The sequence below is a fragment of the Larimichthys crocea genome, chromosome VI (genome assembly GCF_000972845.2).
Source record: "Larimichthys crocea isolate SSNF chromosome VI, L_crocea_2.0, whole genome shotgun sequence".
Lineage (NCBI taxonomy): Eukaryota > Metazoa > Chordata > Actinopteri > Sciaenidae > Larimichthys > Larimichthys crocea.
The window spans coordinates 1,346,913-1,364,064 of NC_040016.1; the positions used below are offsets into that span (position 1 = coordinate 1,346,913).

General features: G+C 38.9%; 1 protein-coding gene across 1 annotated transcript; it reads left to right on the forward strand.

The window, feature by feature from the left end:
* The first annotated feature begins 11,022 nt into the window (after nucleotides 1–11,022).
* On the forward strand, nucleotides 11,023–15,025 carry LOC104936998 (keratin, type II cytoskeletal 8). The gene is made up of 9 exons (XM_010753150.3): nucleotides 11,023–11,469; nucleotides 12,733–12,941; nucleotides 13,031–13,091; nucleotides 13,189–13,284; nucleotides 13,372–13,536; nucleotides 13,627–13,752; nucleotides 13,836–14,056; nucleotides 14,145–14,200; nucleotides 14,311–15,025. Exons 1-9 carry the CDS (start codon nucleotides 11,113–11,115, stop codon nucleotides 14,454–14,456), a joined length of 1,437 nt encoding a protein of 478 aa, XP_010751452.1. The 5' UTR covers nucleotides 11,023–11,112; the 3' UTR covers nucleotides 14,457–15,025.
* Nucleotides 15,026–17,152: the final 2,127 nt, after the last annotated feature.

Below are 17,152 nucleotides of genomic sequence, written 5' to 3' on the forward strand. Positions count from 1 at the left end.
TCTTGTGGCCCTGTGTAACAAAAGAACTTCATGTGGTGCATATTCCTAAATTAAGGTCAGTCAGTCAGCTCATGCGTGAAACAAAGCAGTTTAGGTCTGGAGTCTTTCTCTAAAGACTAGAGTCAGAGCGTATAGGCGCATACTTTTTCTGATGCTGAAGCTGACAAAAAGCTAAGAAGCAGCAGCTGTAATGGTGTTTGTGCAGATTTGTGTCTAAGGGCATGCCATGTGTGCAACGTGCAACTTGAGCTGTCTGCTCAAGCTTGCTTGCAGGCTCCATATAATTTGATTGTATACAAATGACCAAAAACTAATTGACAAACAAAAAAAATCTGAGACCAAGTATCCCATCACAGGAGTGCTGGTGGACGGGACATTAATGAGACACAGGAGTGCGGGTCCTGAAACTGCAGTCAATGAGAACTTGCAGGTGGCAGGGTGCTTATGCGATTCTCAGAAGCCAGGAGGTGGTGGTAAGAGGTTAAGAGAGACCCAGTAATCAAATTTTGGACCCCTGGGAAGATTTATATTTTGCCCTGGAAAAGAGCACAATGTTTAGTAAAGCTTGAACAAATTAAGTCAAACCTTCACGGTATGTTATTCACACCTTCACAGTTGCACTACTCTGAGCCATTAAAAACATTTTACCTTTAGTTACTTTGACCTGTCAGAGAAACTCGCTGGTTTACTATCGTCTGTCATTATCCACTGAAACTGATTGACAAGTCGTTCAGTCCCTGCAGGGCATCTCTTGACAGCAGGAGTGGTTATATTACTGCATGGCACTAGGACACTCGACAGCTGGACCAACCTGTCAGCTGGCCTAGTTTGGTTTCAACTATGTCTAAGTTCTGATCTGACAGAGCTAAGCTGCCCTGCCCTGAGGGTAGCGTCTGGGTGTGTAGTTCTAAATGGTAGATGGTATTCAACCAATGTTTCCAGAGTTACAGAGAATTACAATTCAACAGTATGCCAACAAATATGATGCAAGAGTGTGTTTGTTCCGTCCTTATAATTAATTATAAAGGAAAAGCTTTTGCTTGTTTGTTTGGTTTTCTCCTATGAAGATACACACACGTTTTTATGTAATGCGGTGCAAATTCGTATTCATTCATTAAACCTGGTGGTCAAAAAAAAACAAAAAAACACAACAAAAGCTATTTGTTAAGACGTAACATTAATGACACTCACAAACATTTAATAAGTATTACATTGACCGATGTGTCATGAAAGGTGCTTCTCAGGGTTTGAGTCATACTGTGATCTGTCTGCCAAATAGTGAAATACTTGAGGTGTGTGGCTGTCTTGCAAATGCAATCATATATATCAAACAAAAATGCTCATGGGTGTGCACCAACACACACTCTTTTTTATCTTCACCTCTCGCACATAACTTTTACTGTAAAGAATGCATGGGTGTGTCAAACTAAATTCTCCTGGTCACACACAACCCTTTAAATGGAAAGTGACAGATTTTTTCTGACAAGATGTTACACAACATTTTTAAAAAAGGAGCATCTGTATTTCTCCTCTACCCTCTTCTACTGTATTTTATGGAATTTTATTTTTTCAGATCAAGCATTACAGTGTAGACACTTGAACACAGATAAATTTGGCCAAGCATCCTGTTTGCAGTGTGGTTCATGAGTGTGAGTTAATAATTCCCTACTATCAAGAGTCAAGTTGTGAAGGTGTGATGCCAAAAGGGTGTGGTGGTTTCATGACAGATCACTTTTCTTTCACCTGTTCAAACCTGCCAGTGTGCAGGTATGTGCAAAGTAGTCTGCTGTTAGAGACGGCAATTTTCTATCCTACCCACAAAAACACACAAGAAGTTATATGAGCGATGAGTAGGCCTCTGCAGTGATAAGACAATGGTTGCTAGGCACCGCAGCAACACATAACGTTGTGTCATAGTGAATTCTGGGAAGAGAATGTCATCATGATAGTTTTATGTTTAATCTGCTCACACACACAAAAAAAAAATCCTGCTTGAAGGAAAACACCAGAATAACAGTAATAGAGCTCTAAGTACATTAGACAATGCTGTTTCAGTGAAAGCTCTGTAAAGAGTGTAAATTATGACATTCTGACATAATGAACCATAAATCTTATTGTCACGTCTATAACTCCGAGATCTTATGAATGTGAGGCCCAGTTGCAACACCAAACAGGTTTCACACCCTATAGGGGCATTTACCCATGACTGTGTTGACTGAGCAGCTACTGAGGAACCACACCCTTTATGACTTGATTTGCAGCAGTGAATTGAATTGTAGTGAATTTAAAAAACATACAGCGGTAAATTCTGCTCATCTCTATTTAAATCAGAGATGGATATGTGCGCAGAGGTAAGTGTATGACTTCTGCAGTAAGCTGCATTAGGTCACTGAGGCCAGAGACCGGGTTAAATCTTTGACTCATTGTGTAGGTGGGTGAATGGGTGGGGTCTTTCCTAGGAATGTGTTCACTATGTGCAGGTCAGACCTGCTTAGACAAGTTGTGTATGCATTACAGCGGCTGCTCCACACTACAGACCCTGAATTGTCCAAGTCTTATGCATTGCATGCAACTTCTATGGTTAACCTGAAAATATGTGATAATATGTGTATATGTGAGAATAATCAAAATACTAGTTTTTATGCCACTTTTATTCTTACAAAACTAAAAGTGGCTCTGTGTTAAAACAATGTCGTAGACTCTGTTGAGGGGATGTGTCCCAAGAACTCTGGCTGAAGAAATACATGTCTGAAGTCAAACACAGTGATGTTTGAACTAAATATTAATATGGTAATAATGTTAACATGCAAACAGGCTTGTTAACGTTTGACTGTACTAAACTGAAACTTTCACCTTATGATTATGCTATATGAAAAATCAGGGGGTTAGGGGAGTCATTTAAATATATCCTATTGGGACCTGTACAAAGATCATGGCAATCCGCCCAATAGTCATGACACTGGTTCACAACTTTTTTAACTTGTGACCCCGCCCCATCGTTTTGCACATGTTTCAGTCATTTGAATACTTTTTGGAAGAGGTACAACTATCCAGTGATTAATAAGGCAAAGGACAGTAGAAGTCTGGGAAAAATCACTGGCCTGTGCGATATTTCTGTCTGGACAAAAGTGGTAGACTAACAGAAACCAACAGGCAACACCATCCATCACAGAGCCACACTGCTATTGTAGTTAAAAAGTATCAAACAACAAATCTGCTGGTTTTATCAATGCAAACAATTTTGCTAGCAAATATGTCTAAATGACTGTGATTACTTTTTAATCCAACGTCAGCATGTAGTAAGTCTTTAAACCAAAAGAAAAACACCGGAAAAAACATTGTACAATCACAGATACTGTGTGACCTAATGCAGAAGCAGGTGTCATCAAATGTTTGATTCTGTTGCTAGGTTTTTATTTGGCTAGACGATCATGATCATCCGTCTGACGGTGACTCATCCAGTCTGGCGGCAGGTTGTATCAGAGTTCCCATGCCTGCTTTCCCATAATTATGTGGTGTGTGTGTGTGTGTGTGTTGTGCTATAAGTGAGGTGTTAAAGTCCAGAATTGTAAAGTAATATCGCATGGTGACTTTTTAAACAAACACTATGTTTGGATACGTGTTAGAAGCCAACAAACTATTGACTTTGCAACTCTGTGTAAAAATAATAAATACTGGCAACTCTATAAAGTACACTTTCATGATATGCTCATTATTGTGTTCACTAACCTTTTATTCCACACATTCATTGCAAGTTAACCACATTCTCTTCACTTGGACTGCACTACATAGTTCTATGCATGACTTGCGGCCCTTGTGTTATTAGGGCGTGTACTTTTTGCAGGTGGTGAGGGCCAGATTAAAATCCAACCCAACACTCCCTCATGATGAACACACCCACAATTGTATGAGAATGCCAAAACAAGCACAAAAGGGGTGTGTTTGTTTGTCCAAAGGCTTCAGATTTTCTCTTTTGAGTTTGTTCATGATTCTTCATATGGTCCTTGAATGATTTGATTATACTGTACATTCAGATATGAATGTACAGTAATGAACAGTGTAAGACAGGACTTTTGGCCTTTTGAACTTCTGATCTGCAGTAATAAAGCTCCTCTGAGCATAATGCCGTAACCCCTCCTGTGATGATAGTGAAAATACAGATGACAATACCACTGCACACCATTAATAAAGTGTGCAGTTATGTTCCTTGAAGTAAAGGTGTGTTTAACATGTACTAAAACAAGAAGAAACTTGATCCTCCTCTACATTTGAGTCTCGCTGACAATGCTAACTGAAAGTGCCCGTGCAGGATGACAGAGAAATTATGTCTTGCATCCTCAAATTATGACTATGCGTCACTGGGAGAATATATAATACATATGTGAGTATCTATGATTATTACCACAGTCACACACTAAAAGACTCACCTCACTGGTAAAGCCCCACATATATCAGTCTAACCAGTCAGCCTGAAACTTAACTGAAATCTGAACATTCTATTAGTAACCAAGTAAGTAAGTAAAATGTATTTATATAGGGTTTTTCATAGATTGAGATGCGAGTAATATACCAAATACAGATAAGATAAGAAGATAAGTTATTACTATAAAACACAAAACATAGACATCTCTATAGCAAGGGATCATATTCTCAGAACTAAGAGACTTAAATGCTGGCTATTGTCACATGCATTCTTATGTACTTTCATTTATTCAATATTCCATTTGAATCTTTTTTTGTTGTTAATCAACATGATGTGCACGTCTCTGGTGAAAACACGGCATCGCAAGTTTCAAATCCTTCATGGGTATTATGTGTTTCTCAGTTGTTTTTTTTTAAGTGAGAGTCACTGTTTTGTGACGTTTGAAAAGATTTATGACATCCACACTTTCACAACCTATGGCTTATTCTGACAAGAATGTGCTCCACCCAAAGACGATGCACATCAGAGATTTGCAAAAGTTCTCAGGAAATTTGGACAGATATGTCGTACTGTCCTTTAATCGACCCGGGCAATCCTGTGTTACCAACGTGTAGTAGTAGTACAACTGCAGTAACAACTAAAGAGGATGTTATGTTAACTATGTTAACTAAGCAACTGCATCTAAACAAACAAGAAACAAAAGTAAATTACCCCGAGACATTGGAGGCTTGAAGCTGTTCAACAGGTTTAAGCATAACTAAGCAAAGCTTTTAAAACAGCAAAGGAAAGTTACGTTCGGAGCGAACAAAGGTCGAGACAAGTGAAATTCACTTTTAAGTGAAAATGTCCTTCAGGGCCTTTGGGTGTGATGAAATTGACAGCTATAATACAACACCTTCATTTTCTTCATTCTTCACTTTTACTACAACTATTACATTCAAACCTTATTATTTGTGTAGATTAATTTTATGCTAATACAAAGTACATCAAGTACACTGCGTCCCTGAAAAAACTACCCGGTATGTTCTGAGACATATTTTGTACCACACACTGTTGACTGAAAAGCCTTTGTATTTGCAACATCCTGTAATTAACTGGATGTTTAGTGATGTGCATAGTGTACTGTCAATAGATGTGGATGACATCTGTTACAGCACGTATTGTAAGCATGTGTGGAAAATTGCCCAGAGCTTCATGACGAAAGATCTGTGTGTGTGCATGTACGTAATATAATACAGAGAAATAGGTGTTGCAAAGAGGGCAAAATCCTTAAATTACTATATCTTTACCTTGTATGTTTTTTTTTCAATATACAAGATTGCTGCAACAAAAATGTTCATTTCTATCAGCTTATGTCAAATGAATATGACATGGAGGTGCAAGGTCTCTCTGACCTTGGTCTGATCTAACTTTTTTAACATTCATTTTGTTACTGCACTGTAACACTGAGAGGAAAGGAATGTCATAGGTGTTGCCTTAAATGACAAAGTGCATACTGGTCATGAAATAAACAAACAGCAGACATTTCTGATACATGATTCATTTATAGACTGAACGTGGCTTTTATTCTCTCTTCAGATTCTATCGACTACACATTGATTTTTTAGTGTCTGCACCCAGTTTCATGTACTACAGTGGTAGGAAAGGAAATTCTACTAAATTATACAAAGTTTTATTGGTTAAGCTGAAATTAAAAAAAAGAAAACACTTCTTTGGGTGGCATTTTCTACATTTTTGTCAATTTTATGAGACAAATTGCTATTTGTTTGAGGCATTTTGGTTTTGGCTTCATTCTCATCATTTGATCATGCTGCCACCTTTAATGAATTGTTAGATACTGAAACTATATTCTGATATGCTTTTGAGTATACAGATCAGGTATGAATAGGTCAAAGTCTATTTGAGTGAGCAGCATGATGTAAATTATGTCAGAGCCAGAGGTGGAGGTGGTAACACTTTTACTGACTTTCCTTTTAAAAGCATTCTTGGAGTTGTGTTCATCTAGGAAAAGTATTCACTCAAGGCATTACTATTTGCAAGTGTCAATAAAGCAGTTAGAATAATCTACTGAGAAGGTCGACAGAAATGATCAGAAGCAACAACAGCAAAAAATAAGAAAAACAAAGAACTGCTACTACAATACTATTTTTTGGCTGCTTCTTGTAGGGGTTCCTGTACGGATCATCTGTTTCCAGCTCACTGGCAAACTGGGCACCGCCCAACCTGGCATGGAGATCCGATGATCCAACATATTTGATTTGGCAAAGGCTTTTTACACCAAATGTTTTTTTCCTGGGCTTGGGACCAGTATGTAGAAAACTGGCTTTTACATCCCCACTGGCTAGGGAGCGACACAGGGTTCAAACACTTTGATATGTATGTAAGGAGCTTTTGTACCATGAATAAAAGTTGATCTGCAGCATTTCTTCACTTTAGTACAAGATTTTTTATTGATTGGCTTTCTTGGAAATTATGTTGTTTTCTTTTCATATGTGCGTAATTTTCTTTTCATATATAAGCAAATGACTGCCACTATTTTACATGCTAGACAACTGCTTTAAGACAGTTCACATTCCCATAAGAAATAAGGCAAACATATTAACAGAGGGATGCAGTATTGTTCCACAGTGCATGAACTAATAACCCTAACCCTGCCCTGCCTTCTGACACATATGGCATTTTAAATGATTACTTAAGATTTATAAACCTACACAAAGACATGCACACCATCATCTCACACATCTGGTAACACAAACTTTAGCTTAAAGAAGGAAGTTTAGCATGTTAAGTTGCTTCATATAATCCAGACTTGACCAGGCTTGAGTTGTGAGTTTGAACTGTTACGTCTGATGACATTTAGACAAGAATAGACAAAGCTCACAATGATTACATCAGCAAAGCGATTGTAAGGTGGATTCCTGTCCTCCATTCAATTCTAATGAAATCTCACCACTCTTTTTATCAAACATCTCAGTAATAAGAGGGTTCCAGCCAGCTGTTGGCCTTACACTGTTTGTTATTTGTTAATATTGTTGTGTGGTTGTGATTTGTTGACATCATGTGGCGCACATTAACAGCATTTGCATGGTGCATTGATGTTAAAATCTAGCACAGCATGAAAAAGTAGTTTGAGAGATACAGGTGTCTGCACCTGAGTGTGTATGTGGCTCCATTCAGAGTTCAACAAAGCAAAGAAGAGTTATTAGGAAGCAAAACTAGCACATAAATTTTCTCCAAATACCTACTGGACAGCAGAGATTTGAGCTTTAGAGTAAAGTTCCACACCATGGTAGAAATTAAAGGCATGTGCATGTGAAAAGTTGGGGAAGAATGAAAAAGAATGCAGGCCTCACCTAAACCAAAGGTGCAGAAGGAAGAAACAAGTACGGTAGTGTCTGAGTATGGAACAACTAGGTGTGGTGAAACATACTGAGTGGGAAAACAACCATTACATCTATAATGCAAATCACTGATTCATGTGTGAGATTTCTTTCCCCAGAAGACGCTCCAACAAACAGAAACAGAATGCATTATACTCTGCCTGAAGCATGTGATTTTGTGTGGCAACTTTCTGGCAACATTTAGGACATTTCTTTTGTTCTCTGTTACAGCATGACTTTCATGAGACTTTGCCTTAGGCATTTGGTTAAATAATCTTTATACTTTATGCCTGTAGTTTAGCTCTTTGTTTGTATTACTCTAAGTTAATCTCTAGTCTTATGTTGACTAGAATGATGCATGTGGCTTAAAATGTCTGGAATACAGTAAAAATATGCAAGACAGAGCCAAAGTTAGTCTAAATGTTTAGAGGTGAATGTATTTTTTGATTATTTGAGTACAAATGAGCACTGTTGTTGTTCATGCAAGAACATTGTTTTATTCACTTACAGCTGGAATGATTATGAGGCATCTGTTTTGTGCAGTTTTATTCGGTATTGTGACCATTTTATGGGACCAGATATAAGATAGAGCACTCTTTCAAGTTTGAACATACATTTTGTTAATATTAATAAGATAAAGTACATTTTAGCTGCAGTGGGCAGCAAGAACACATGAATGGTCAAAAGAAAAGTTTATAGATTGCGAGACTTATATGTAAGTCCATTCATGTCAACTTATACTAGTAGAATGTGCAGTAAATATGTGCATGTATGATCAAAGATTAAAGTGATCACAGCAAGACAATCTAACTTTATTTCAACACCAACTTCTGTTGGTACTGAAATACTGTATCTAATACAGTATCTAAATGTGAAATGTTAAGCTGATATGATAGTAGCACAAGTGGAGAAGAGCTATAAAATTAACTAGCTCAGTAAAGTAATATTTACCTACAGCTAACATTAGCTGGCCATGATAAACTGACCATACCAGACCAAGTAATGCTGTAGCAGTAAAAACCTGATGTGTTCTGAGTTGAGCATTGTGTCTTTTCGTTGCTTGTGAATTGAACCTTTTGCTTTTAAGATGTCATTTCTTATTTCACAAGTTACACTGAAAAAAAAGGTACACTGAAAAAAAATTCTGAAAGACAGGTTTTTGGTGTGGTCTTGCCTAAAAGCATGAATAATCAGGTCTACCTGCATATCTACTTAGGATCTCAGTATTAGATTTTGTGCATAGTTATATACCCCACCTAACCATACAGGTGTATACCCCCCCTAACCATACAGGTTAGGGGGGGTATACACTCAATCTGACTCTGCATGTCAGTAGTTGAGCTGTTTAATGTAGAACAGGTTGTGTTTTTGGTAATGTATTAATCATTCAATATGCAGATTTCCCCCTGCAGTTCAGCATCTGTTCAGGATACTGCACTCTCACAATACGCTGCTGATTTTGAAATTAGATTTACTACTGAAAAGAATAAAGTAACAATAATGTGATGATGACGACACAAAAATGCATTTATTCAGATTCTACTTGAAATAATTAGGGATGTTGGGAAAGTAGGCACTACTACTACTATAAGGCATTAAGTAAAATATCTTAATTTATAGTATATTGTATATAGTATACTGACTATTTACAGTTTTAAGGATACGTAGACAGTGTCAAAAATCCTAAATAAAAATCATTACATAAATAAAAGTAGCAACAACACCAAACATTCAAAACAACGTTAATTGATTGTCATTAGCAGCAACATGTACATGGGTATCAAAAGTACTCATTACACAGAATGGCCTCTTTACAGTGGCTTATTATTAGTATTATATTTCCTGATTATTAGTATGCATGCATTAACACATAAGCAGCGAATTAAAGATGTAAGCTGGTTAAGGTCAACTAATTAACTACTTTATATATTATTAGGTTATTTAAGAAATAATACAGTTCAAACAACAACAAGAAATGTTATATTAATTGATTTCAGCCTGGACGATTATATGTTATTATTTATTATGTCTATATATTATTTTGCAGTTGAATAGACACAGCTATGGTTCCCTTTGGAATACAGTGGATGAAAAGTACAATGAAGCAGTGTGTAACATGGAAATGCTAGTTAGTCAGTTAAAGTATGTGGTAACTCCTCCCCACTGGTCATATGTCTGTCAGCATACAGCAGATGTGATAAGGATTTGTGTATAAATGTCTGTGCAGACTGATGGAAAGTTATACACATTATACTTAGAGAGTCAGAGTCAGAGTTTTTTTGTGCAACTTGAGAATGATTGAGTGTACCTTTTATGTGTTTGTTACAGTATGTGTTGTATTGTTCGAGTTTATTTATCTTGTGTGATTCTCTAATTGTAGCTTTATGTATGAAGAAACAGTATAATGAATGAAAATAAACTGCAGAACACTAATAAGCAATAACCATGTAGACGGTTGTAGACTTATTCTGTTTACATTTTATCTTGATCTGTTTGAGGAAGGAAGTCAAACCCATGCCCATTCTACACTATGAGGAGTGGGGAGAGCAAGTGTGTGTGTAAGGAGTGAAGTGAAAATATATATAACTTTAGCTAATTTCTTTTCATACTAGTCTTTTTTTTAAGTATTTTTGCACAACTAGTATTGACGTCTATGCACTGCAGCCTGGATGCTCAGGTTAGGTACTGCAACTGAAAACATAGTGACTTAAACTAACAATTTGAACTTGACAATTTGAAACTAAAGGAACACTTATTTTAAAAGCAACCGCTTATCCTCATCAGGGTCCTACTGGGCCTGGAGCCTATATGTTCTAAATGCTGAAACATGGTTTATGTTCAAACCTGCTGTGAAACTAGTACACTAAATAAGGCATTTGTTGGGTTAATAAAAAGTATTTTTTTACTCCCCTGTGACCACTAAGCAGACTAAAGGAGTTATACAGGTTCTTTTTTTACTTACATAACTACATTTTCACTCCACTTCTTTACCTCTGGCTCTTTCCCCCTCTTTAGCTTGTTCTAGTGCAGGGTGTGTCGTGGCTTATCTTCCAACATTCCCTCCCTACCTGTTTTACAGGATCGGCCACTCCTGTCATTGAGAGCCAGAGGCGTGTAGACTGAGGTGGAGGGGAGGTTGGACAGCAAAAGTGAGAGTAGAGGTTGAAGTGGCTGAAGAGGACCTCCCCTTTGCTCTGCACAGCCATAAAAGCAGGCACAGGCTGCAGTCAGACACTCAGAGGGATTTGGCTCTCCTTTTGAATCCTGCACATCTTCAGTTCTCCGCCCAGAGTTGACAACAGCCTTACCATGTCTTACACAAGAAAAGCAATGTCCGTCCAGAGTTCTGGCAGCACCAGGAGGACCTTTGGAGGGCCAAGCAGCTACTCTGTAAAAAGAACCACCATCAGTGGTGTTGGCTCTGGTCCTGCTTCTGGTGGTTTTAGCTATGGAATGTCTTCAATGGGTGGTGGGTCCAGCTTCAGTGGTGGCTTCTCTTCTGGAAGCCAAGGCTACATCGCTCCACCGATCACAGCTGTCCAAGTCAACCAGAGCCTGCTGGCCCCTCTGAACCTGGAAATTGACCCCACCATCCAGGCCGTCCGCACCCAGGAGAAGGATCAGATCAAGACCCTCAACAACCGCTTCGCCTCTTTCATTGACAAGGTTGGTTCCTGTGTGCTCTATGTACAATATAGGCCTCATTATCTTAGTATTGATGACCTGCAGGCTATCGCTGGGCAACATTTACTTAAACAGCTGTTGAAAGTGATTTGTCTTATGTCGCCCTTTAACCTGTAATCAAAGAGAAATTACTTAAAAGTTAAAACCTTAGTTTATAGTACAGTAACAGTAATCTGCTGTTAGATGTTTAATGAAACTGCTGAGCACTGCTCACAAGATGCAAACACAGAAACTGACAAAGCTGACAAAGCAACAGTGCTGTGAATCTTATCTGTGTGATGTTGTATCCATCAATGAGTAACCGCCTATGGAAACAGGAAAGCTTATAAAAATTCCCATCCAAAATGTACCCAAGGTTACAATTCGACTGTAGCGCTGTGTGATTCTGTGGCGGCCTCTATCTAAACATGGGTGGGGATTAAATTGCACTGACTCACCCATCTTATAGCTGGGATACTAGCAGAAAAAATAAGGATCTATTGGCACTATGCTCACAGAGTCCAAAGTCTGTTATTTGCACGTTGCACCTATCACCTGGTTGTTACTGGCAATGAGACAAATGCTAAGTCCAGAGCAATAAATCCAACTTTCACTTGCTTTTTATACAAACATGGGACATTTGTATTGATACTTGCATACAAGCTATATGGCGCTTTAAAAAAAAAATGGAATAAGTTGGCACAAAAACTCACAAAACAAAGCACTCATCCCGTGTTACCTCACTGCTTTGTCTTCTGCGGTTTATCTGCCACACCTAGTTTTTTTTATGGCTGAACTGACTGTGTGGCCTTCATAGTGCAACAGAGCATGCAGGATGAGTCATAGCCAAAGAAGAGACATAATAGGTGAAGCACATAAAGCCACATACACATGCTGGTGAAAAATCTGAATAGAATATATTCTATTTTTTGTTTTAAGAACTAAGAATGGAAGATTTGTCTTCTATGAACTTTAAAAGGCTCAAGAGTTCCCTTTTGCAGCTTACAATTACACACATCATTGTTGCAACTAGGGTGTGGCAATTCAGATATGTAGCTATCTAATCAGTCATGTGGGTTAAGGTAAGGATGATAAAGGCGACGCCCTTCAAATTCCTTTTGCATCATTCCTTTAAAATATTTTTTAAATAACTATTTGGCTCAAAAACAATTCAGGAGGAGCACTAAAGAGTTGATGACCAGCCAAACCTCATTTATTATCTATTAAATGACAATGACAGTTCTCCCTGGTTTTGTATCTCCACAGGTTCGTTTCCTGGAGCAGCAGAACAAGATGCTGGAGACCAAATGGAGCCTCCTGCAGGACCAGACCACCACCCGCTCCAACATCGATGGCATGTTCGAGGCCTACATTGCCAACCTGCGCAGACAGCTCGATGGGCTGGGCAATGAGAAGGTCAAGCTGGAGGGAGAGCTGAGGAACATGCAGGGCATGGTTGAGGACTTCAAGAGGAAGTGAGTGTTTGTATGATATGAGTACTACTTATAACATATACCTGATATAGCGAGAAGATGCACTAAAGCATTGCCTTGTGTTTCAACAGGTACGAGGATGAAATCAACAAACGTGCAGCTGCAGAGAATGAGTTTGTGCTCCTGAAGAAGGTGCAAATATGACAAAATTACATTTTTTTCAATCCTGGGGATCAATACAATGTGGCCAGTTATAACACTGCCTGTTTGTACATGATTGTTTTTTTAGGATGTCGATGCTGCCTACATGAACAAGGTGGAGCTGGAAGCCAGAGTTGATGCTCTTCAGGATGAGATCAACTTCCTCAGGGCCGTCTATGAGGCTGTATGTATCTATAATGTTTCATTCAGCCTACTACACTATACTATAACTATGAGCTAAAGCTGATGATCAACCACATTGGTTCTGTAGGAGCTTCGTGAGCTGCAGGGCCAGATCAAGGACACCTCCGTCATTGTGGAGATGGACAACAGCCGTAACCTGGACATGGACTCTATTGTGGCTGAAGTGCGCGCTCAGTATGAGGACATTGCCAACCGCAGCAAGGCTGAGGCAGAGACCTGGTACAAACAGAAGGTGAGTGAGGTTCATCCCCTGTGTCTTTGCCATGCTAGCAACACAGCCTATCCATTCAGGATCATGTTCTGATACACCTTTTTGTTATAGTATGAGGAGATGCAGTCCTCTGCTGGACAGTATGGTGATGACCTGCGCACAACCAAGGCTGAGATTGCTGAGCTGAACCGCATGATCGCCCGTCTTCAGAATGAGATTGAGGCTGTCAAGTCACAGGTATATTTCTAGAACCTCTGATGGATGATATTTTTAAAGAGGATTTTCACGTATTTAACAATCTGTGACATCAATTTCAACAGAGGGCCAGCCTTGAGGCTCAGATCGCAGAGGCTGAGGAGCGTGGTGAGCTGGCAGTGAAGGATGCCAAGCTCCGCATCAAGGATCTGGAGGATGCTCTGCAGAGAGCCAAGCAGGACATGGCCCGCCAGGTGCGCGAATACCAGGAGCTGATGAATGTCAAGCTGGCCCTGGACATCGAAATTGCCACATACAGGAAACTGCTGGAAGGAGAGGAGACCAGGTGGGATAAATTTCAACACTTAATGTAGCTTCATAGCTGCAACATTAGCCTAAATTCTGAATGAATTACTAAATTATTCCACTTTCAGACTCGCCAGCGGAGGCTCCAATGCAACCATCCATGTGCAGCAGAGCAGCGGAGGTGGTAAGTTTCAGATCCTATATATCACCATCATAAGTGATACCTCAACCAACAAACCACAGAGAGATAGATGGATCTATATTAACACTTACCTGTTTTTTGTTTTGTTCCAGGATTGCAGTCCAGCGCTGGATTTGGCTATGGTGGAAGCAGCGGCTACAGTAGCGGCAGCTACAGTAGCGGCGGCTATGGTGGTGGTTATGGCGGCGGTTCTACTATCACCAAGTCCTCAGTCCAGTCAGTCAGGAGAGCCTATTAAAAAGGAGAGCCATCCCTCTTTCCCTTCAGAAACTCTTGAATTAGATCTAAATTTGTATCCCTGCATGGTGCCACACAATACTGGTATTCACGTTCAACAAGAGAGCTGAATGTCCCTAAAATCTGAGAGTTTCTGAAGGTCATATTTTTGTTTTTTTCTTTGCAATAACATCAAAGACAAAAGGTGAAGATAGTGTTAAAAGTGAGCATGGAAAACATTTAACAAAATGTACTCTGTACTGTCAGCTTGGATACTTTTTGTACTGTAGTGCACTGTTTGTACATTTGAGTGCTAAGAAGAGCCAATCACTGACCAAATCTGATCACTGGAAAAATACAAAAAAGTTATGTTTGTATGATTTAACATGTTTATAGTTTACATTTACACTGGCTGGCTCTTTTTAGTGCTCTGACAAATGTTTTCCTGTTTGGTTTTGCCTTTCCTTGCCTTCACTATAAAACAATGTTGAAACCAGATTTATTTTGTAGAAACATTCTTAGCAACATAGCTGATGAATGTTCTAGCAAGTAACATCAAACACATCTGAATAAAATGAATCTGAGAACTAATCTGCATCTCACTCTCATTATTGTTGTGATAAATGAAAGAAAGGGGAGAACACGAGTTTTAACCTAAGGCGGGTTTTAGCAGCAAGATGAAATTTCCACACTGAGATCTCACATGGGGGCAGTGCTGTGTCACTTTTTCACTGCTCACTTCCTGCTTGGTTTTGTAGTCTGTGATGTGCATCTATGTCAGCATTAGTGAACATCAAAATAATCACACAAAAATATCAAAACTATACAATAGCTCAGGCATTTCACACATTAATCCCATAAACAATATCCTTTACAGTTTAAACATTAGTTGCCATCAGCTGTCAGTTTCATTGTATCTCACATCAGTTGTAGAGTGTTACACATAATGCAAATGTTCTGTAACCTGAGAAGAGGCTAGTTTATCCTGTTAACCATGAGCACATTATTGTAAATCTGAAGAGCTCCTGCTTCTGTCTGTGTGACAGACTCTCAAACTCAAGCTGCTCTGCACTGACCAGCTGAAATCTTAACAGGCAGCTTTAAACTCACAGAAGAGCATGGCTGGTGAAAGTTGCTGAGAAGGGAATTTATTAAAAACAGAGCCCCAGGTGGACAGGTGAGGTATGACTGTATCTGTAATCAAACGCCATACAGAGAGAGAGAGAGATAGAGAGAGAGAGAGAGAGAGAGCAGGAAAAGGGAGAAACAGAAGCAGGAAGACGAGGGAGACCGAACAGACTTTACCATGATAGCAAGATATCGTGAATGTTACTTAATCCAAATGTTACAAACACACATGCCGAAATTTTGTGTCGTTTTTTTGAGCATTCGGATGAAATGAGATATAGTTAAAAGCCGCAGGATCTGTCAGTCAAAGGAAAAAGCAGAAAATAACGCATAGACACAAACATAAAAAAAAACTTGATTTGCATGACAAGAAAAGCAACTGTATGAGTTGCTGGCAGACTCGTCTGAGAATTCAGAGCTTGTTTTTGTGTTTAGACCTCTACCATGCATGTCTACTGGGTAAAAGCTGTGTTGATTGAACTGCTCTATTTTCTGCACACCCCGTGGTGTATTAACATGAAAAATCCTTTCATCATTTACCTAACTCATGCGTACTGGCACTAATCATGCATTTAATTGCTGAATTTGGTCCCAGAGGAATTAAAGTTGAGTCATGAGGTTGATACAAGCCACATGCCAATCTCTGAAGTTGTAATCATTCATGTTCCCACAAAACCAGTTACATCATTCAGACAATTATGATGATCTTTTCTCCCTGAGACAGACACAAGGATATTACTCTTCCTTTTGAAATAAATCCTACATAATCCTCACTGACAAATGAGAAGTCTCAGTTCAGACTTGAAGCTATTACTTGCACAGGACCTGTGGACCTGTTGTTTCTTTCACCAGTATAACTGCCAGTAACTGTTGATGCTTGTGATGATCTGGATGCCTTTGATGCAGAATGAATGAGGATGTAATCAACAAGTATCGGTAATTGAACATGTCTGTGACACTGTGTTTGATAGCACAACGGATGGAGCAAAAGAAGGGGGGAACTCTTGCCATTACATGCACCAAAAAAGCTGATAGTATGGTCTATAGGCAGTTTGTCCTTGAGGAGGATCTCTTGGCTTATTGTTCTTTGTTTAACCATTTCTCTCTTTCTGTCAGCAGACTATATATCTTAGAAAAGAGGTAAACAGAGTAACAGCCCTGCGGGAGAGTATTAACACATAGGCTTGCAGGCAAAGCTTGAATTAATAAACTTCTGTTCTGTTTTTGATGACTTCCTGTCTATTTCCTGATCATCAAAAATATTTCTTTTTAAACAAAGCCACAAAGAAGAAGTTAGACAGACAGGCAGTCAAGTGCACATTTGGTGCTTACCCCCTTAAATGCCATCCTCCAAAATATTGTAGCTCGACATAAAACTGCACTCTGTGATTTAGAGGATAATCTAAAAGACAAAGTACCAACAATACCACAGGTGGAGCAAAGACGTATTAAATTATATGACCCACCCATAAACAATGTTTTGTTATGTGTAAAGTGTCAAGCACACAACAAATTCACCATTAAGGGGGAAAAAACAGATATACCTTTGTGGTGGGGAATAGAAGCCATTTTTGTGCTATTAAAAAAAAA

What these genes read in the sequence shown, in the direction of transcription:
- LOC104936998 (XM_010753150.3), top strand. Translation starts at nt 11,113, where the DNA reads ATGTCTTACACAAGAAAAGCAATGTCCGTCCAGAGTTCTGGCAGCACC. An exon ending in CTGGAAGGAGAGGAGACCAG is followed by an intron (nt 14,057 to 14,144) that starts GTGGGATAAATT and finishes TTCCACTTTCAG; the next exon opens with ACTCGCCAGCGGAGGCTCCA. An exon ending in GCAGCAGAGCAGCGGAGGTG is followed by an intron (nt 14,201 to 14,310) that starts GTAAGTTTCAGA and finishes GTTTTGTTCCAG; the next exon opens with GATTGCAGTCCAGCGCTGGA.